At 40.0% G+C, this 22,230-nt stretch overlaps 1 protein-coding gene across 4 annotated transcripts in view; it reads left to right on the top strand.

Moving 5' to 3' along the window:
* The window catches only part of USP15 (ubiquitin specific peptidase 15), a 101,443-nt gene that overhangs the window by 6,691 nt on the left and 72,522 nt on the right, over positions 1-22,230 (top strand). For all 4 annotated transcript variants that reach the window (XM_019543318.1, XM_019543316.1, XM_019543317.1 and 1 more), the window contains 2 exons: positions 17,767-17,894; positions 20,185-20,315. In XM_019543318.1, coding sequence (XP_019398863.1) covers positions 17,767-17,894; positions 20,185-20,315 — 259 coding nt within the window. The remainder of the gene's footprint in view (positions 1-17,766; positions 17,895-20,184; positions 20,316-22,230) is intronic.

The raw sequence follows: 22,230 nt of genomic DNA, 5'->3' as shown, positions 1-22,230 counted from the left end.
AGTAAAAAGAATCAGCTGTGTGGACAGTTTACACAGTGTTGTCTTTGAAAAGTGAAATAACTAGGGTTTAACTAAGATGCTGTATCTCAGTGGCTCATTTTGATGGAATCAGTGATTTTTGTATGAAGTACTTTTCTAGTTGGTATTCTATTTTGATTTTGAGGTACTATGAGCCTTAATGATTTAAATTAGCAAATTAGTTTGCTATGTAGCCTTACTTCTAGCAGTGTATAGTCAAATAATTAACATTTTAAAAATATACAGCAGGAACAATAATTGGTAAGGCATATGTCCATATTATTTAAATATCTTGGTATCAACTGTGTATTAAAACAAAGGAAATGCAATTAAGACCATTTCTTGGTTCAGTAACAATGATTATCCAAAAGGTTTGTCTGATTCACAATGTATAGTTTTATAACATATGTATTTTTATCATCTGAAAGGGCTGCCAGACCATTCCAGAATTTAGAAAAAGGAGTATACGTAGAATCATATTTTTGGAGCTCTGTTCTCTTATTTTGTTCATTTGGTAACATTCTATATGGGTGCATATTTATAAAATAAGTTATGTATTCAAGGTAATATGAATATATTTTTGCTTGGTGAATTTTAAATTGTCTAAGAAATGGAACATACTTAAAGTTTTAACAAACTCATTCTCTTAATCATTGAAATTAAAGGAATACCGGTAAGAGTTCAAATTTTGCTATTCGTAGTTGGTCATAGTTTTTGTTAGCTTGTGCTACTATGCTTGAATATTTTTATACGAAACAGTTATTAGCAATTGGACTCAAATTCACACATTTCATCAATATCCTTTCATTTGGTTTTATTCCTAATTAAGAAACAATTTGACACTCATTGTTTAATATACATACATATAAAGAAATACTTCTTGTGCTTTTAATATCTATGTAGATTAGGATAGAGAGGCTTGAAATCGAGTAATTGATAAGAGAAAAGGACACCAGCAAACAGACTGCCTACATGTTTATAAAGATTTTATTCAGCAATAGACTTGGAGTATTAGTATAAATTGTTATATCATGTGCTTTTTACTTTAGGTTGAGTTACAGTATTTGGTAATGAATATTGATTATTTTGAGGGAGGGAGGTAAAATGTTGGTTCAAATACAACTTTGAAGAATAAACTATTCTGTGAAGCAAATCATTTACATGTAAATTCTTCCACTACAAAGAATATGCAGAATAAATCTTAATATCTTTAAGCATAATTTGAAAAACTGAACATATTGAATAATAGTCAAGGTGACAGGGTTTAAAGAAACAGTTTCTTCAAAGAATCCCTTGGCAAGTTTGCTTTACATGTTATGATCATATTGTAATAGTGGCTTTCCTATGGGAGGTCCTAGACATCTAAGGCTCCATTGCTTTTGAATAAAATAGTATTAACATGTATGCACACTTCAGAGAAAAATGCTTACATAAATTATTTGAATAACAAAACTCCAGTTGCCCCAAAGTCAGTAGGGAAAGTAAAGATGAGGATGACAGGTGTCATCAGTAGAATTCCAGGGGCACTGGGGCAAAGCCTCTCACTCTTTTCTTCAGTTGCTGAGGAAGACTTGTTGCTTGGCTTTACCGCATTTTTATTTATTTATTTTTGGCCCTGGAATAAGATTCATACCTTTTCTTTTTTGAAAGGTAGAATGAAGAAAACATATTGTAGTAAATAACTTGAGTAGCAGCAGATAGGGAGCTGATCGTGTGCAGATTTTCTGCTGCTTACTTGGCAAAGGCAAAAGTGAACCCTCTCAACTGTATCTCTCTCATAGTTTCTGGTAGCATTTTTTTTTGTTTTCTTCTCTTTTTTGGAAAAAGGTGTGCTGTATGTAGCAAGATACAGTATGTTTGGGGACTTCCATCTGTTATTGTAGCCTCTAGAATTGTGTTAATGTCTTTTCTTGGCTCATGAACAACAGCAGGCACATTAGTACTATTCATAGCCTCAGGAAAGCATGTTTGATTTGTATTTCATCCTGATTTACAAGGTTATAATCATAGCCATCTGACCTGAAAAATTAATGTTTTCATAAAATCTGAAAGTCAGTAGAAACTGGTAGTTTAGGCCACATAAAGTCATCTAGAGAAAGCTTCACAGTTGCAGGTTGTACTAGGTTTTTTCATGCCTTTTAATAAAAGCATAATAATTACAATATTAATTGTAATCTGTTTGGGAGGAGGTCTGTAGAACAGTGAAACATGCCTGTCAAAATTGACCTGTGTCATGAATGACCTGATGTTTTCAGTTAAATGATAACCAGTTCATATATTATTTGCATGGATTTATCTGCTTTCTGTATACTGTCAGCTTAACATTGTGATAAGAAAACTGTTATACTTCTGTAGATCCATGTGTGTTTTCAAGAAAGAGGTAACATGTAAAACTTACTTCTCTGACTTCTTAAGGCGTTTTAGTGCTCGTAAAAGATACCAGGCGATGCCAGAGGTTGAGTTGCTTTACTTACAGGTATAGCTGCACCAGTATATCGGTTGCCTCTTGGATTGGCCAATAAAAGGGAAATGATGCTATCGACTTTTTTTTGCCCATTGTAGCTGATAATGTTTGTTGGGCCCAATCTGGATATAGGGGTCTGAGCCATTTTCCATCCCCACCCCGTCCCCTCACTGCCGGGCTGGGCTAGGCAGGAGCAGTGGGTGCAGCGTCCCAGGTGCTGGTGCTGACTGTGGCCGGGGGCTGGGGCGGGTGCTGTAAAAGGCTGTGACTGCCACAGAACTGTGACTGGGGAGGGGTGAGTGGAGTTGCCTTGCTCTGTGTACCTTAGCCTTCAGTGCCTGCAGCTTCACACCCTAGGGGCAGAGCCTGGCAGAAGCCAAGACAGCTGCTCCCCCGCACTGTGTGAATTAGTCCTCCCTCGACCACTTAGCCCAGCTGGGTTCTGCTCTTCTTGAGGCCGGGTTCATTCAGAACTCCCCCATAAGGCATGAGAGCTTTCCCTGCCCCTGGCAGTGGCAGCACAAGGGGGGGAAAGGGGCCCTTCCCCCCTGCTGGAACCTGGGGTTCAGCTGAGGTGGAGGAGTGGTCCAGCTTCTCCAGGCCGTGGCTCTACCCTGGGCAGAAGGAGGAGGGCAGGGAGCTTGGCTCAGAGACCACTCAGCCCTGGTCAGCTGGGAAGGCTCACACCTTCCCCCTCAGCTCTGCTGGACTGGCTTAGGCAGCTGCCCACCCTGGCCTGAGGTTCAGGGGCATCATACAGAAGAACAGGGGCTGAAGGCCTCTGCACAGCCAGTTGCAGGCACTGCTAGGCTAGGCCTGCCTGCTGCAACTGTCACGGGCACTTGTGTGCTCTGGAGGTGGGAGGGTTGGCACTTTAATTAATGGCTCTGGCAGTCGCTTTAATTAAAGTGCCACAGCGTCTTGTGTATCAGCATCCCTATGCTTAAAAATGTGGGTAAGGGCACTTGAACTAAAGGTTGTTCAACGAGCTTTAGTTTAGGTGCCCTTGCCGCCACTTTTAAGCATGGGGATACTAGTACACAAGACTCAGGGTGCTGGAGCATGCCCAAAAAAAAAGGGGGGGTTATTTATATCAGTAGTTTAAAATGCCTTGCATTATTACTAAATATATTGTTTGTCAGATCGGCATTGGCTGATATGGTTGGTTAATAATCAGCTGTCAGTATCGGCCAAGAAAATCTTTATCAGTGCACCCCTACTTATAGGGCTTGCACAATGTGGATTATAGATGTACAAACTTCTCCTTGTTACCTGGAAATGGGGGTACTTCATGATCATAAAGCTTTTGGCCTCTCCAGTGAAATTTTCAAGTGTAAATTTTTGCTTGTTAGTACTGTACACCTGAGCATTGTTTACATGGAGCATTGACCCTGTACTATGTATTTTATTTACCCAAATCTAAGGCAACCTTCAATTTAAGATGACCCCCTAATAATTAGGTTATATGGGAAATTTATACATCTGTTACAATTTTCCAAGTATAGAATCTAATTATCAGAGGGTTATCTTAGATTTGCCCCTTCCACACTGCTATGGGGTGGGGGTGGCAACCCTCTTGCACGCTGCCTGCGCTGCCACTTTCCCCTGCAGCCTTCCTGCCCCCAGCCTCAGCTGCCCACAGTTTCTTGTCTCTTCCTCTTACCCACTCCCCACATTCTCTGCCTCTTCTGCCCACCTCCTTTACTGTCAGATGCTGCTTGGGCTCTACTCCCAGGTCATGGAGCACAGCACATAGAAGTCCAGCCCCTTCCAGGCCACACAGCAGAGTTGGTGCTGCCAGTTGGCTGAGCAGTTACCAGGTGCTCTGTTGGGGAGAGGGGGCAGAAGCAGCAGAGGTGAGGTCAAGCAAAGCAGGCTTGGGGGGGAGGGCGGGCTGCTGTGAGGACTGGCTTTGGCTTTAGCTTTGATCTTGACCTGGGCTAAGGACCAGAATCAGCTGCAGCAGCCACTTCCCTCCCCACCTCTTGCCCTAGGCTTTGTATGTGAATCTAAAATGAGGGGCTTCCACCCCCCCGGCAGACTGGGGAAAAGCAGTTGTACATGTAAGTAAATGTGGTAGTAAGAGTAAAGGGGGGTATAGTTTGTAGCCACATTGGTTTAAGGACATAGGCAGACAAGGTTCTTTGGGTAAATCCAATATCTTTTATTAGACCAACTCAAATAGTTGGAAATACTCTTCTTTGGAAGCTTTTGGGTATAAAAACCCTTTGTCAGGGTGAGGAAGCATCTGCAGTTAGTGTGTGCTCTTTCTGGATGGAATGAATAGTCATAGTAGTGAGAGTAAGACTTTTGGTTGCTACTGAAGTAGGGCAGATTTGAAGTGTTGTCTCTGAGATGAATGCTCTTTTAAACTCATAAAATCTGCTTCAGCAAGAGCTATTTTCTTTATTTTAATTTATACAGTGTTAAAAGGACTTGAGTAAACATGTACACATTGAGCAGTTCAGTAAAAAATGTTAAAGGTAATCTACATGGTTTTGTTTTAAAATCTAAAAGTTCTAATTAATTTGCAAATAATCCTAGTTATAATTTTTCATATGATTAATTCAGTTCAGTTTCATTTTTAATTGTACTCTTCTGTGCAAATTAATGACTTTGACAAATAGTTCATCTGAATTTATTCCAGCTCATGAATCACTCTTAAAGCTGTTGGTTCTGAGTTTGAGTATTTGATTCTTTTTCTTTTTTTTTAAATCTATGAAGTGTCTGCGCTTGTTAGTTTTACTCTTCAAAAATATCTTCTGACATTTTAGAGGCTTCCACTGTCCCTCAGCACCAGTCTCTCTACATGCATTTCAAAATCAGTAAACTAACTTGCCAGGTTAGTAACTTGTCAGATTTTTCAAGGGTTCGTGTCTGTTCCCTGATGGAGCCAGAGTTTCACTCAGTTCACTATAGAAACTGAGTCATGGTTGATGACAGCTGTCAGCAACTAGGCAGTCCTGAACTAATGTTTAAAAGAATTTAACTAGTTGTGTAGATGGCACAGTTTCAGTGCCATTCAGTTATGTTTCCTGTTATGGTGCTAATAAACGTGCTGGTCGGATGTACCTGTTGTTGACAGCTGTTTTCCACTGAGAGTCAGTATCTTGAGTAGACAGCTACTAAATCAGTGGTTCTTGACCTTTTTAGACTCAGTGCCGGCCCTTGGAAAATGCCAGCTCTTAACTTTTTTTTTCCTTTTCTTTTTTTTTTTTTGACTACAGAAAAATACTAGAGCAATTCTTGTGGTCTGAGTTCTATGCAACAGAGTCAGAATGTTTTTAACGCTCTGAGTTCCTATTTGAAATCTCTAGGTTCATCTTATGAATCATGTTTGCCCATCTAAAAATGTTAACTCTGTACAATGCGCCGCAACATCCTTGCAAAGATTTTAAGGCCAGACTACCACAGTACCCTGGTAGAGAAACACTGTATTAAATCATACTTTGCCATTTGGAAACAGATTTTGTAGTAGTTCTGTGTTTTTTCCCAGCTTCTGTCATCAACCTTTAGGATCAGGTTTCTGTAGAGATTTGTGTTATAGTGTGAAACTTTATTTCATAAATATTTTATATTTGGTTTGGTAAATGTTTCAATGAGTAAACTAGAATTTCAGTTGCAAGCAAATTTAGAAGGCCTGCAGAAAGTCAGCCCATAGTACTTTAATGTTCTTGTTATGATCTTAGGCAAGCAGCTTCATATCTGTGCATCCCTTTTCTCTCCCATGCTTTGCCTTGTTTATGTGAAAGTTCTGTGTGATTGTCTCATACTTCATGTTTATGAAGTATAATGGTATAGCATAGCATAATGATACCTGAATCTCAGCTGGGACTTCTAGGAGATACTAATGTGCTACAAAAAGAGTTGGCCACTTACAGCCTTTGAGCTGAATATGACCCATGGAACCATTTGATCCAGTTTTTGGATATGGGGCTTCGGTGATGAAAAGGTTGCCTACCCCTTTATTACAGTGTATTAATAAATGCCACTCATCTCTTCTAACACTCAGTGAAATACTTCATCCTGTCTTTAGCACCAGACAGCTTCATATTTAATCCTTACAAGAAATAAATTTAATCCTCGCTCCTCTCAAAAAGCAAATGGCAATTTCAGCTGCTAGTTTTTTGAAAAAGGCATGCAGCAAATTTTCTTGTGTTTGTCAACTTTGGTGAATGGTGTTTCAGTTGTTGGTGTACTAAAAATTTACTAGCTACATGGCAGTGAAATTGGAGAAGTGTTTTATGACGGGCATGGCTGAAAACCAGAATATGTACCATAAGATGGAAGTTTTCCAAACTTGTAATTGAACAACAGAAGATTTCAGAGAACTACTAATTTTAACATTAATATTAATAATGTCTTCATCTACTCCATTGAGTAGTTTTCACTTTCACCATTGTCAAACTTTTGAAATTATATACCATAATGAACACTTGACTGCATTGTATCATGCTTAAGTTAAATTATGTCTTTATATGCCACATGAAACGAATCTATTGTGTTAGAGTATGCTAAATAGGAACCCCCCCCAGAAAAGGTCCTCTTAAAATAATTAACTGAAACTTTTTCTGGGATTTCAGTTCTACAGTCTTTTCCAGTGAGAATCAGTTATAGATCAGTATTGCTAGGTTCTGTATTGCAGTCTGAAACTATAACAATATATTAGCTGTTTTTTTATTAGAACCTAATGAAAATGCATTAGGAGATGGATATTTGTAAACTTTTCTGTGGGACTTTGAGGAATCTTTTTGAATTGGTTCCAAAGTTCAGATAAGCCGAATATTACTGCTAACTTTTTAGAGAGAGCGCAGGAGAGCTTTCTGAAACAGGAGTGATTAAGTATTGTAGAAAGTTTGTTAATAAGAAAAATTAATGCCTATTAACTACCCCTATGAAATGCAATATTTAGGTACCTAAGGCACATTATAGTTAATGAAAAGCATTTCATATTGGGTGTTAATCTGCAACTTTCTGATGTAGGTTTCTTTCTAAGCATCATGCAAGATTAATTATTTAAGAATTGAGCAAACATTTCCAGCTTAATTTTCTTTCATCTTCCCATTGTAGACTTAACCCTAACTGATCCTAGTGACCATATATTTTAAGCTTAGTTGGTATCTTACCACTCACTTCATTATGCCTTTGTATGAATGACATAGCATCCTTCTTACAAATGAAGATAAGAATGTTTCACAGAGTTTGCATGCTTAATTTCTGGTTTATGAGTATTTCTGTTGAATTAAGTGAAGCCTGTCAGATGTTTGTGTTTACAGAAGTAGGGCAAAGAAAGTTTTTAGAAAGCAAGAAAGTTAAATCAGGTTTTCTCAAAGAAGTCTAGTTCGCTGTCTACTTTACGTGCCTATGCAGTTTCATTTGGTAAGTACTGAAGGTTATATTGGGAAGAAATGTAATTCTGTTTTATTCTAGTAAATCCTTCTTGGGTAGAGACAGCAAATGTTAAGGCATTTGAACATACTCCATTTTTCTTAATCTTACTGAAGAAGTAGCATTTCATTTTTCATTCCAGAAGTATGTATGAAGCAGGATGGGGAACCCTGCCACAGCATTGTTACAGAACAAATTGAATGTCAGTATTCAAAAGTTTATTGAGTTGACTTAAGTAGTCTCCTTACGAACTATAGGAGCTGAAATAAATGTATGTTGAATTACTAGCCTTCTAATGAACCGACATTAGAAATTCAAAACAGTATGGCTACAGTGGGAGCAATTCGTTTTGTGTGGTTAGCATTGTTAAGATCCAAATTGTTTTTCTTGGATGCATAAATTGCTCATGCTTTGCTAATCACAGCACATACATCTATTTCAGAGTGGTGATTAAACAGTTGTCTTGGTTATCTTGGTTTTACTGAACTGAATTAAAATTTACTGAATTGAAAGGGTATCTATATGAAAACAAGGTCTTGTTATATTGGGATTTTGGAGTTTTGGCAAAAAACTATAAGTTTCAGCATGAAGGCAGATATGACAGGATCTGAAGACCAGGGAAAAGGACTATTGACGTCAAATTGTGATTTAGAGATGGCTTTCCGCATGCAGGGGAAAACTGAGTGGGTGCCAAGAAGCTGATGCAGAGTTTACATTAATTAAGATGGAAGGTGACCTGCTTTCTGTGAGTGAACTAAGCAAAAGTGTGGGATTTTAAAAAATGTATGGAAAAGCATTGCAGGAATTGGATACCACCTAACTCTGGGAACCCAATGGAAAGAATTGAAGATTGGTAGCAAGAATGGTGGGTAGGTGATGATACACTAAAGGAAAACAGAGTTTACTATCTCTGCTAGTGTAAATTGTTTATTATTTTGCTGCTAGCATTCTTCGTGTTTTGTTCAAATAATTTTTTGTTCCCTTTAAATGGTGATCCATATATGGATGTTAGAATTGGTGAGAGCTAACTCAGACTCCATTTATGGATAGGGATCTACTTAGTGTGGCATGACTAAATAGTTTTCACAAGTTGGTTTGTGGCACAAAGAGCAGATTTTACCAGTATTTCCCAGATGTTCTCTGCCAGCCTTGTCCCTCAGTGCTGGTTGGTTGAGGGATGAGGGTGTGGCCTCTCTTGTTTGCTGGCTCCCCTTTGTGTGGCCCTGCCCCTCAGTGCTGATTGGCAGAGGCCCAGGGAGGGGGATGGGGATGGGGGGGATGTCTGCTGCCCTTTGTGTGGGCCTGTAAGCTGGTGCCTTCATTCCCTCCCCTCACCCCCCCGGTGGGCTTTGAGGCTGGACCATGGCAGCCAGGACTGCAGGCTCTCACTGGGGAGTCAGCATTTTATTTTTATTCCATTTTTAAGTTGATTGTGGACAGTCCCGTGTGTCACAGAAATCACAACTTGAGTTAGACCCCTTTTTATGGATGGTAGAATTGGTGAGCACTAACTCAGGCCAGATAGGATAGGTAACCCCCCACTACTATTTTAGTGGTCACGTTGAGTGTGGGGCACCATGGATGCAGAATTTGCTAGGGAATCAGAGGGAGAGAAACTTGTCTCTCACACTTCTTATGTCTGTTACTAAGCATATATCTCTCAAAGGCCCATATTTATCTTGCCTGCAGCATACTCTGGAATAAGATATGCACCTTATTTCTGAAGGGCAGAATGAAGGAAAAAAATCTTTCTTTGTAGTAAGTAATTGAGTGACAACAACTGGGGAGCTTAGCCTGCTCATGGTTCTGGTTCCTGTGGGTAAAGAGCAATGTAGACTTTTGCCCAGCCAAAATTTAAGCTGCAGAAACTGCTGTCACCGTATTTATGTACTCCAATTTCCTTCGGCTGTTTTTTTGGGAAAAAAGAATGAGTTCTACGTGAGAAAATGATGCTCTAGATGACTGACCCAGTCTGTACAAAGCATCTTGATTACTTGTTATAGGAAAATTAAGAGGCCCTTGACGCACACTTCTACAAAATTGAAACATTAATTACTCTATCAGCTTTAACTTACGTGTTTCCTCATTGTTTTAATTGTGTTGCTGTATTTATATATAGACTTTTAAGTGTAATAAAGATGTTACTGAAGGCTTTTAGTAGCCAAACTATTATGCAACTGGTGCAGATTTTACTTGCGTTAGGCGCACAGAACTCCTATAATCATACTTGCTTAACTTGTTCAAGATGCACATTGTGTAGTGGCAGATATTTGACTAAGATTTAAAATAAGGGTGCACTGATAGAGATATTTGGGGCCAATACCAATAGCCAGTATTTAAGGAGGCATATTGGCCAATACCGATCCGATTTCCGATACAGCTGTCTCCAGCTGGTAAGTCTGATGTGTTGGGGGGAGGGGCAGGAGGAGGGGCAGGTACGGGGTTGGGGGATTGGAGCCATGGCTCCTGGAGGGTGGAAGCAGCTCCCTCTGATGCTTGCACCTTGGGAGGGCATGGGTCGGAGGGGGTGTCTGCAAGTTCTGCCCGGGGTGGGGTGGGCTGCAGCCAAGGTTATGCAGGGCTGTTCTCAGTGGGAGCTTGGCTCGGAGCAGGTGCCAACAGTGCTGGGAGGATGCTGGATCCACCCCAAATTTTGCTCCTGCTCCACTCCCAGTGCCACTGCCGCCAGCTGCCTAGTGTAGCCCCAGCTCTTCCTAGTGCATGGGTCGAGGTAGGGTATTGAGTTGGGGCTGCACCAGGTGGCTGGCAGCAGCGGCGGCATTGGGAGTGGAGCAGCAGCAAAACTTGGGGTGGATGCAGCATCTACCCAGCACCCGCTCTGAGCCCAGTCCCTGCCAAGAAGAGCCCCCTGCTGCCACGGCTGCAGCCTGCCCTACCCCACACAGATCTGGGGAACACACCCCTCTCCCCCTCATACCTCTCCCAGGGTGCAAGCAGCGGCAGGAGCTGCCTTCCCCCACAAGCCGCGACTCAGCCCTGCTGCCCGCTCCTCCTTTTCCATCACACTGGACTTGGCACCTGGAGGCAGCTCCCCGCGCTGCTGGCTCTGCTCCTCACTGCTTGAGTGCTGCGCTGTGGCTGTGCGCATGCACAGGCATTTATCGGCCAAATTATCGGCTCCATTGGGCCAATATCTAGTTTAAAGGTAATCTGGTAACTTAGGTCTTGCATCAGTTTTTCAGAGCATGGTGTCATGTTTTATTTTTGCCATTAGATATACCTTTTCTTCCTTTTAAAGACATGAATCTTCATAAAGAGAAAGCAGAAAGTTGTGTGATGCAACCATATAAAATTTAACAGCTTATGTATGGTGGGAGCTTCTGGTTTAGAATTTTATCAGTTTTGACTCTTGAAACTTTGTTTCTTTAGGCATAATATGAAAATATAAGAAACAATCTTTATAACTGATAACTGCATAAATAAGCTTGAAAAGATCTGTTCACTAAATGAAAAAGCCACAGCGTAGGGAGTTGTTAATTTGTTTCCCAACTAACTTGGGAGAATTTTTCTCAGGACAAAGGACTTAAATGTTAAAAAAAAGAAAAATCGTTTCTGCGATTGGGTAATAATTAGAACTTAGTTTTGAAAAATACAGTAAGCATACACTTTGTGTGAATTAAAACTGAGCAGTATCTGAAAACAGCGTGTTCTAATAGTTGAATACACATTATTTTTCTTTTTCCCCCAAGTATAGGTATATATGCATGGTTCAAAATGGAAAAGTATTTTTCAGTAATGAAACATTGCTCTCATTGTTTCCTTTCATACTGAATATTTTTCTTGTTGACAGAGTTGAAAATACCATGTATATTTAAAATTAGTGTTGAAAATTTCCTATTAAAAAAAAAAAAAAGTAGTCCTGAAATAGGTTATATTTTGGAATGAGGTGGCTGTGGTGTATGGTTTTCTGCTTTAGTGTTCCTTCTCAATGGTCATTTATCTTTCAACAACTGTACCATAATCAACCTTAGGAATTACTTTAAACAAGAAAAAATCCAATCTGATGACATTACCATATATTTGCAAATGTTTGAAACCTTTCACCTTTGCAGAGCAGTTGTGGTAAAGGATGATCAGTCTTCTTGATGAAGTCAACAGGAATTTGGCCTTTTATTCAGGAGGAAAACAAGACCTTCATGAATGCAAATGGTTTACTTTTTGCTAAAAAGTACACCTGTACATAAAACATTGCTTTATGCAAATCAGACATCTTTAAAAATGTTCTTCAAAGTAGTTCTGAGATCTGTCTTGGGCCCAATCTCTGCAGTTATCTTCTAGGAAAGTAGAGAGAGTTTTCACTTGGCTATTAAAAGTAAGAAAACCTTTCTTTCTACTACTATGCTTTTTGAGTGTTATTTATTAGGCTCATTTCAACATTATGTTGAAAATAGTATCTATTTGCATTTAAGGTTGGCTCTAATCTTTTTTTGCTAGCTGTAAAGACAGTTACAGTGCCTATATTGCTTCTTGGTACAGTATATTTCTAATGGTCATGATACAAAGGGATTAAAAAATCAATAGTTGATGAACTCTCACATGTTCAGGATTTTAAAAGTAAATATCTCTTTGTTTGGTGTCTTGGACTGGGTCTACATTAGAAACTTTTTCTGACCTAGCAGTGTTGCTTAGAGATCTGACAAGATTTTTGGCAAAGTCTGTATATTGGCAAAAGCCCTAATGTAGGGGCAGTTACGCCAGCATTAAAAGTGCTTTTTCTGGTGTAATTTATTTTGCTTGCTAAACATTTATTTGCCATAATAGCTATACCAGCAGGCTTTCAGCATAGGATTGGCTTTAGACACTTTTATCTGAGTTCTTGGATTTACTGCTGAAATGTTCGTTCTTTGACAAGGGACTCTATGTAATAGAGTAAATGAGGGGTTTTTTTTTTCTTTGTATGTGGAATAAAATGCTGAGATGGTGCTGACCCATTAATTTTAAAAACTTAACCTGAATTTTTGATCATGTAAAACAGAAATATGTTGAAGATCAATGGGAAATTTTGTTCTGAAGTTTTAAGAACACTTGCAGATACTTTAAAAATAGGGAAATGGTTGCTCTTATGACAGGCTAGTTTGCACTAGAATAGTGGCACTGATCTGCTCTAGAAACAGGGTGGATAAAAATCAATGATTTTTAAAATTTAAAAAATTGGATTTTTTATTTAAATTATGTTTTTATTTAATTGTATTTTTAAGATGCTTTTTAAAAAAAAATACTCTGTAGTTTAAGATATGTTAAAGCTCAAAGGTATCATCATGGAAAGGGATTATAATTTCTAATTATATTAGAGATGCACTGATACATCAGTCCAATATCAGATAGGCACTGATATAAAGAAAATTGCCTGTATTCGAAATTGACTTTTTTTGCCTGATGTGGCCAATAGATGCCCTGTGCATGCAAGCAGCCACAGCACAGCACATAGGCAGTGAGGAGCACAGCTCAGGAGCTTGGAGAGCTGCATCCAGCTGGTAAGTCTGTTGTGGTGCAAGGGGACGGGGAAAAGGAAGGAGCATGTGGGGGGGCGCAAGTCAAGACCCCCATGGTGAGGGAGTGGGGCTGGGGCAGGCATTGTTCAGCTGAGGCAGGGCGGGGCACGGGATGGAGCTGTGACTTGTCCAGGGTGCATGGGGTGGGTGGTGGCTCCCACTGCTGCGCACACCCTGGGAGGGCATGGGAGGCTGTATGCCCCTAGATCTGTGCGGGGTGGGCTACTACTTTGGGCTGGGGCCTGGGCTGTGCCAGGCTGTTCCCAAAGGGGTCTGGGCCAGGCTGCGCTTGGGGCAGGCAGCAATGGTGCTGGGAAGGTGGGGTTGAGGTGGCTACGTCAAATTTTGAGGTGGCTACAGCCACCCTTCCCTTCCCCCCACAGCTCCCCTCTCATCGCCACCACTGCCCATCCCAAACCCCCTCTGGGAAGAACCCAGTGCAGCCCCAACCTGCAGTGGCAGCCTGCCCTCACCCCGCACAGATCCAGGGACACATACCCCACTATGCCTTCCCAGGGTGCACAGAGCCACCCCCCTGCCTGCACCCCCTGAATGTACTATGGCTCCTTCCTGTACCCTACCCTGGCTGGGCAGTGCCTGCCCCAGCCCCACTCCCTCCCTCACATAGGGGCCTTGATTTGCCCTCCACACCCCTTTTCTTCCCCCTTGCCTTCCACCACAACAGACTTACCAGCAGACACTGCTCTTCAAGCTGCTGGGCTACACGTTGGAAGATGGATTGGTATTGGCCGATGCACCGCTTTAAAAATTGGCTATCAGTATTGGCCCCAAAAGTCTGTATCGTTTCACCCCTAAATTATATACTATTTGAGACAATATATTCATGTAACCTTATAAGTTTTATAAATAGGTCACAACGGGCTATGGACTATATTAGGGGCCCAATCATATGGGGTTCCCAGAGGATCCTCTATAGAATAGTAAAGATTAAAGAAAAACACTCTACCCAATGGGTCTCTGTGCTCAGTCTAGAAGATCCCATTAAGCATCTCTGTGCTGCTCAGTTTCAGTTCTCAAACTGTGGATTTGTGTCTCCAGAGATCATTTGCAGGCAGATGTGATATCTTTTACTGGACCAACTAAATAGTTGGAAAAATTGTTCTCTGCAAGCTCTTGGGCACAGACACCCTTCTTCAGGCAAAGGGAGAGTTTGTCGTCTCCAGAGATAACATCCTTGTTAACAGCAGTATATAGAGGTGAGAGATAACAGACCTGATTACCTACCCATCAGCCTTCTTGTCTCTGCAAGTTTGTGTATGCACAGTCAAGCCCTTATTTTTCTCTAAAAATGCAAAATTTAAAGAAGTTAAAAGGATAAAGGATATCAAAAAACAAGAACTTACTTTTTGTAGAAAACACTGATTAAATCAAGGCTTCCTGACTAGCGATTTAAATCAAATCCACCTTGTCTAGAATTGGTTTTGCCCATGAATTTCTTTAAAGAAATGTCACCTGAAGCCTGAAATGTATAGACTTAAATGTGAACACATATTGTATGTTGGCTCAGCATTAATAAGAGTGTCTGCTTCTTTTACAAAGCATACATCCAGCACAAGTGTTCTTCCTGCCATTTGCTGTCCGTCCAGCCAGGCTGCGGACTGAGTTGGCCTCTCACTTGCATTATCTCTACTGTAGCTTAGTTAACATAACTTTGTATGGGTTGGTTTTATCTCATTATAGAATTATTTGGTCCCCTCTAATCACGTTAAGGGAATCCTGTTACAATTCTGAAAATATCAATATTGTAGAAGACTACTTTTAAAACCATGGTAACATAATTTAGTTTCCCCTACAGAGTATAATCACAATCATGTTATGTATGTTCCATAATTTTAGACTAGGGCATTAATTATTCTGTCTCACCCTTATATAAAATCTCATTTGATTGGATCTGTTGTGCCCCAAGTGTAAAAATTAGTTGGTTATTGCAGCAACATCCTTATTGACTTTTATTAAGCTTTTAAAAAGAGCTAATTTGTTTTCCCTTAAACATCCTCTTTCTCCCTTTTAATTTAAAAAAATCTTGATACTTTACACAGTTTTTTTAGCCCAAAAAGAACAGTTGAGGACAGTTATGGCTAGTTAAAAATACTTTATTTCAGTGGTGTTTTCCTCTTAATAATTTGCAGAATTTAATATAATCAATGAACAGTTGCTGAGGGAAAGAAATTTGGAGTTTAATAAACATTTGAGAAAAAGATTCATGTAGATGTAAGTGATGAAGCAGTAACTGGAGTGAAGACTTTTGCAGTAACAGTGGCATGACTGTTTAAAGCAAGGGTCAGCAACCCCTGGCATGCATGCCACACCATGGCACATGAGGCCATTTTTCTTGGAACACCAGAGCTGGCCTGGGCAGCTGCTGCCAGCCACAGAGTCCGGGCTGCTCGTGGCAGGAGCCCAGGAGGCTGCAAGCCTTGCTTCAGGTAGCCAGGGCTCCATAGCAGGAAGCAGCTGCCTAGAGCCTGGGCTGGCTGGGGCAGGCAACCAGGAGGCTACAAATAGCTGCACCAGTGTCCAGAGCCCCTGCATAACCCTGGCCCCCTCCCCTGCCATCAGCTCGAGGCACGCACAGCTGTGGAGCCGCTCCTGGGGCTCGGGACCCCTGCTGCAGCTGCCCAGAGCTTGGGTCAGCTGTGGCTGACAGCCAGGAGACTGCAAACATCTGCACCAGGCTTCAGAGTCCCAGCCTGCGCACACACCTCTAGGCAAACAGTGGGGGAGGGGCTGGGGATGGTCAATTTTGGTCCCTTTATTGTAGAATATGGTGGACAGGAGAAAAAAGACAATTAAAATAATTTGTGGTACTGGCTAGACTGATGACTAGACTGAAAGGCTACATTTTAGCCTGAAAGTAGGACTGTGAGGCTTGAAGACTTGTCTTGTCACCTGTATCTCTTTCATGTGAACTCTTATTATGCATTAAATGTCGGTTAATTCACTTATGGGATAATTTGTCGCCATAGTTTTAGTTTGATGGTCAGATTTCCCCTCAGGGGCTGCCTGCCTGCTCTTTCCTTCCCTGCTCTTAACTCTTCATATTTGGTCACTTATGGATAATTAACTGTTATTTGCATTCCCTTGGAGTGGCGAATTAACCAGTGTTTATTGTATTTGTGTACAGTTATGCTAATTGTACAGTGTATGGCATCAGAGTTGAACTGTAGTGTCAGAACTGATTATTTTATTTCATCCTCTAAGCCAGACTCAGTGGTATTCTTGCTTTTTTAGTGCCTGGAGGGTTAAGGTTTTGGATAAGTGCTAGATCATACATGCTCAACCTCCAGCCCACAGGCCAGATGCTGCCTACAGAGCCTTATCCAGTCTACAGAGCTTCCCGGGTCAAGTCAGCCCAGGGGCTGCTGTGACTGTTGGGGCCCCTGAGATGCTGTAACAACCCTCATTGGTTCAGTGAGTTGCTTTACATCACTGATGATACTTTGGGCAGAGTGACATGATGGCATCCATCTCCTCTCCTGGTATGGTTGGCCACTGGTTTGCAGCAAACGCATCTGCCCTTTGACAGGTCTTGTTTTTAGTCCTGCTGGGTGTCCATACACCCTCCTCACCCAAGCTAGCCCAAGTGGGGACATCTATTTAGTTGTTTAGAGCCTGACCATGGAACAGGCTGTACTGGTTTATGTGGTACCAAATAGCAGTCCAAGAGGGGCTTGGCTAGACAAAGCCAGGGCTCTCCATATCTGAACATTTGTCAGTGGGGGAGAAGTGGTGGTATTAATTGCTGCTGCTCAGCTGAATTTTTGGATCCAAAGGGAGCCCTGCAGGCCCAGCATGGCCTTGCATGCTAGATCTGGTGCATGGGACCGGAGGCAGGGGGGCTGCAAGTTTAAAATGTTCTACAATTAAAATTACAGCACAACAAAATTAGTTTTTATTACAGACTGAGATGATTAGCAATTTACCTTTTCAAAAACAGATCTTTTGAGGAAAAAAACCTGGCTGTGCATAGTAAAAGTAGTTTATGGCTTGTCATGAATAAAGAAATGCAACTTTTTTTTTTTTTTAACTTCTCTAATGCTATATTGGCAGCCTTGCAAAATTCTGTGCACTGTGTATAAGTAAGGCAAACAGTTTTTCAAAAATAAAATTCTTGGTTGTAAGAATGGCAAATCACATTTAACACCTGGTTAGATGGGAGGATTTAACACCCGGTTTGCAGGGAAATTTGAGGTACCTGATGTACTTTAAAAAAAAATTGTAAATATCAAGTTACCTAGGACTCTTAAATCAGAGTATCTTACCATACAAAACTATCTTACTTTGACTACAGTAACAAATACTGGAACTTTTATTTTGTATTTTGCTGCTAATTTAATATTTTTTTTCTGCTTCCCTTTTAAGGTATCTAGTGGATAGTCGTTGGTTCAAACAGTGGAAAAAATATGTTGGGTTTGACAGCTGGGACAAATACCAGATGGGAGATCAGAATGTGTACCCTGGCCCTATTGATAATTCTGGACTCCTCAAAGGTAATTTAGTGTTTAGGGATAGCAGACTTACAGTTTTAGTATGAATTTCTCATTGATAAAATTTTAGTCTGTTAAATTTAATTCATATTTTATCCCCCTTTTAAAGATTTTTGTATAAATGTTTTGTAAAAGATTGTCTTCCCTCCTACCCCTCAGCTAATATTTATTGGCATTTTGTTAAAGTAAGCTTTTTCTGCTTTCAGACTGAAATAAGGGAGCCCTATGGTGTAAATAATGAGTGGTTGCAGTTTATATTTTATTTGTAGGGGCACTTTTATGGTAATATAATTATTTAATAATGTACACAATTTTCTTTTCTTTTTGATTAACTTAATGATAACTTTGAGTCAGGTTGGTGAGCACCATGAAATCTGATGAAGAGTGTGAATGTTCACAAACCAGTCATGTGTAGATATAAGTTGTACTGTTTTAACTTAATCAACTTAAGCTGAAATGGTAATGAATAAAATTGCTACTGTAGGATATAAGTAGAGATTATTTAAGGGCTTCTGAGTTTGAAAAGTCAGTTTAACTCAGAGAGTAGTATTTTTTTAAACATTTGCCATTGGATACATCAGTATCTTTTACAAAAGTCATTGTCATTTAGTTAGTATAATTATAGAAGTATAATCAAAATAAATGATAAAGAGAATTTAAAAGGTCTTAATATTTATTCTATGTGTTTAGTCTCTTTTTGTCTTTGTGGGGAGAAATAGGCCTTATTCTTCATAAGGAAACAAGAACTTATTTAAAAGCAGCTTCAAAGGGAGCAACACGGGAGGGAAATTAATCAAATTTGAGTTGCTTGTTTCTGCAACTCATGATCATACAATGGAAATAGTTTGTACACTGAAAATGGATATCTAGGGGGTCAAAAAAAACCTGCAGGAAAAAAAGGCAGAGCAGCACACGTGGGGGCAGTATGCACTGCTAAAAATCGGAGCTGTGCTGGCTGGAGCCATGCTCCGGCTGCTGGCAAGGCTCCGTGCATCAGGATTGCCACTGTTACAGCTCTGGGAGGCCCCTAGGATCCCAGGTAAAGCTCATGGGGCCAGCACAGTGCTGGTCCCAGCCTCCACTACCCAACTTGGGGTAACGGAGCACCTGTGGCATGGGTGTTCTATGGGGACAACTAGCAGTGGCACAAGGTGCACCACCACTAGTTGTCCCTAGGGTACCAAACAGCCATGTTCACACACATGAACAACATTGCCAGAACTGAAAGTGTGAATCTCCACAATTTAACTATGGTCTTCTGTGATCTGATCCAGAGGAGTTGTGCTGGCCAGTGGTTAGCATAATTCCTGTAGAAGTTTGTCCTGTGTGTATGAGACTCACCTCAGTTCAAATCTTGCGTGGGTCCAACCTTTGCATGACATCAGCATCTTGTTGTATAAAGGATTAAACCAGGCAGTGGGAAAGTTGAACATAAGTTATGCTGGGAGAACAACACAGGTATTCAGTACAGATTGTTATGCATTTAAACACACAGTGGATCAGACTTGGGACACAGAAAACACTGACTTGCACTACCATGTTATGATGAGTATTATCTGTGATATTTTAGGACAGTTTGCATTAAAAATTTTAAAAATAAGTGAAAGCACTAATAGTATTTTTTCAGGGGTATAGGTTGTAGCAGTGTTGGTGTAAGGACATAAGACAGACAAGGTTCTTTGGGTAAATCCGATATCTTTTATTAGACCAACTAAATAGTTGGAAAAATTCTTCTGTGTAAGCTTTGAGGAACAAATACCCTTTGTCTGGCTGAGGGAAGTGTCTGCAGTTGGTCAGACCAAGTGCAGACACTTCCCGCAGCCAGACGGACAAAGGGATATCATTGGGATCTTTTTGTCATGTGTGCTGCTTTTTTCTGAGTATTCCGTCATGTATTGTGGTCCAATGAGAGAGATTTTTTTACAGCAGAAACATTAGACTTCTATTGTGGTGCTATATAGCATGGATACTGCTTTGATCACTGTGGACTACATGCCCAGAAAGCCTAGGCAGTTTAATTAAATTCAATTTCTGCTTGAATGAATAGAAGAAATTAACTATATATATAGTAGTCCAGTCACACTTGTATTGGATAATTCATTGCTAAAGTAGTTTTTAAATATTTAAATTAGTCATAACAACATTTGGCTATTGAATTTTCAAGCAATAATAATGTGTATGTCTTAGCAGCAGTTAATGATTACATATTTGGTATTTTCAGCATTATTAACATATTTTTGATTAATAGTTATGATTATGTTCACCACATTTTTTGATGAATTTTTTTTCACAGACGGTGACTCTCAGTCTCTTAAGGAGCATCTCATTGATGAGCTGGACTACATCCTTTTGCCAACTGAAGGCTGGAATAAACTAGTTAGCTGGTACACATTGATGGAAGGTCAGGAGCCAATAGCACGCAAGGTATGCTAAGCAAGTTAACTGCTAAAACTAAAATATTTCTAAATTTAGGACTACAAATGATGCATAGTATATACAGCAGTTGCACTGAAGTCAATTAGAGTACTGCTGATTGGAATCTCATTGTGTGTGGCTCAAGATTAATACATCAATTTTTTTTTTTAGTTAATATAATTATTTGTGGGGGGCATACTTTTTATTCTTATTTTAGAGATTGTTCAATCCCTAATAGTTGTATTTATTATATCAAAAGAAAGTTTCTACTGCTCTAATGAAGTTGGCACCAATTTAGCACTTAGTTGTTTCTCATGTGTTCAGCAGACAAACCCTTCTGTAAATAAATTGTTATGATGGTATGTCAGTCTTCTGGCAGATAAGTGCCATACTAATGCTAATAATGGAGCCCTCCATCCAACAAAAGGCTTAGACACATTAGTCAGTAGCTGCACATCTCCTGTGAGATTATAATAGACTTTAGGACTACTTAGAGCTCATGTCTTAAGCACAGACTGCCTTGGGTATACTCACTTTTACAAGTCCTTGAGTAGTGTTGTTCTACTGGATTTTAATGTCGTGTGGAAGGCAAAGGTTTTCTCTAGTAGGGAGTGTGAAAGGCAAGTCTCTTTCTGGGATGATATGACCCCTCCCCTTTTTACAGAAAAGTGTTCGTTTTTAATCTGGAGATGTCACTTGTATTTTCAGGACAGCGATTTCAACACATCCTCATCCAGACTAGTTAGAGATGATATAACAGTTTTGTTACATCAGCTGTTTCTAAATTGACTGAAAAATAGTTTTTAGGCCACTGTGCTGTCATTCCAGTTCTGTTTCTGAGAATCTGGTGATGAAATCTGCAGCAGGAAGAGCTTAGATCTGGTAAAATTGTTAGTACAGCACCAATGACTGACTCTGGTAATAATCTGTCTTTCATGAGCAGATGCCAGAGAAGTTGCAGAAGTTGGCAAACTCTTTGAAGATTCACTTTTGCCAAGAGCCAGAGTTAAGGAAATGAAAATAATAATACTTAATTGAAGCAGTTCCTTATTGCTACATGCTACCTTTTATGGTGTCACTTTCCTTTTTAAATAAGCACCCCAGGAATTTTTTAGTTTCTAAAAGTAGGAGTGCAACAAAATTTTATTTTTTCTTGAAGAGCAACATATTACTCTTAAGTGGTGTTTGCTATAGCCATACGGTTTAGTATTTAAATGGTTAGTTTCCTTCCTGTCCACTAAATAAAGCTGCTGTTAACATTTCATCTTTGTTTACTAGTTCTTATGGTGGAATTTTGGGTGAAAAAATAGTGAAAGGACTTCACCAGTTAAATATTAAGAATAGTTGGCATCTAAGTATACCCTTTAGACACCATTAGCTAAGAATTGCTTAAAGGGAATTTCTGCCAGATTCTCTCAGGTACATCTATCTGTTGGTATTCATCTTTTGAGACCTATCTTTGGATTACAGTGGCTGCAGATAAATATTTTTTCCTCTTGCTTATTTCTTTCCTTTTTCTTCTTCATTGTTCATTGTTTATTCTTGTGTATTGTTAGTCTTTGTCAGGGTTGTGGATAGGTGCTCATCTTTAGCCCTGTCAGATTAGAGAAATACCCCTTTCCACTGTGTACTTTTCCTTTGTCCCTTCTCCATACTAACATTCTTTGTTGTTGTCATATTTTGAAATGTAGGCCCAAATTTACATTGGCCCAGCATTGGGTGAAGTTCTTAATTCTGGGGTGCTTTATAGATATTAACATGTAGTCAGAGCACTGATGTATTGTCACTTGTACTCTGCTTAATATTGCCTTCACCTGAAAATAAATTACACTACACTACACTAAAACAATTAGAAATAAAAATGGGCATTTACTGGGTCAGACCATCAAGCCCAGTGTCCTGTCTCTCAGTGGCAGAGAATGAA

This window comes from Crocodylus porosus, unplaced genomic scaffold, assembly GCF_001723895.1.
Source record: "Crocodylus porosus isolate Cpor-Errol unplaced genomic scaffold, CroPor_comp1, whole genome shotgun sequence".
In the NCBI taxonomy this organism is placed as follows: Eukaryota; Metazoa; Chordata; order Crocodylia; family Crocodylidae; genus Crocodylus; species Crocodylus porosus.
The sequence above is the reverse complement of the archived record's forward strand: the minus strand, read 5'-3'. Positions and strand labels throughout refer to the sequence as shown.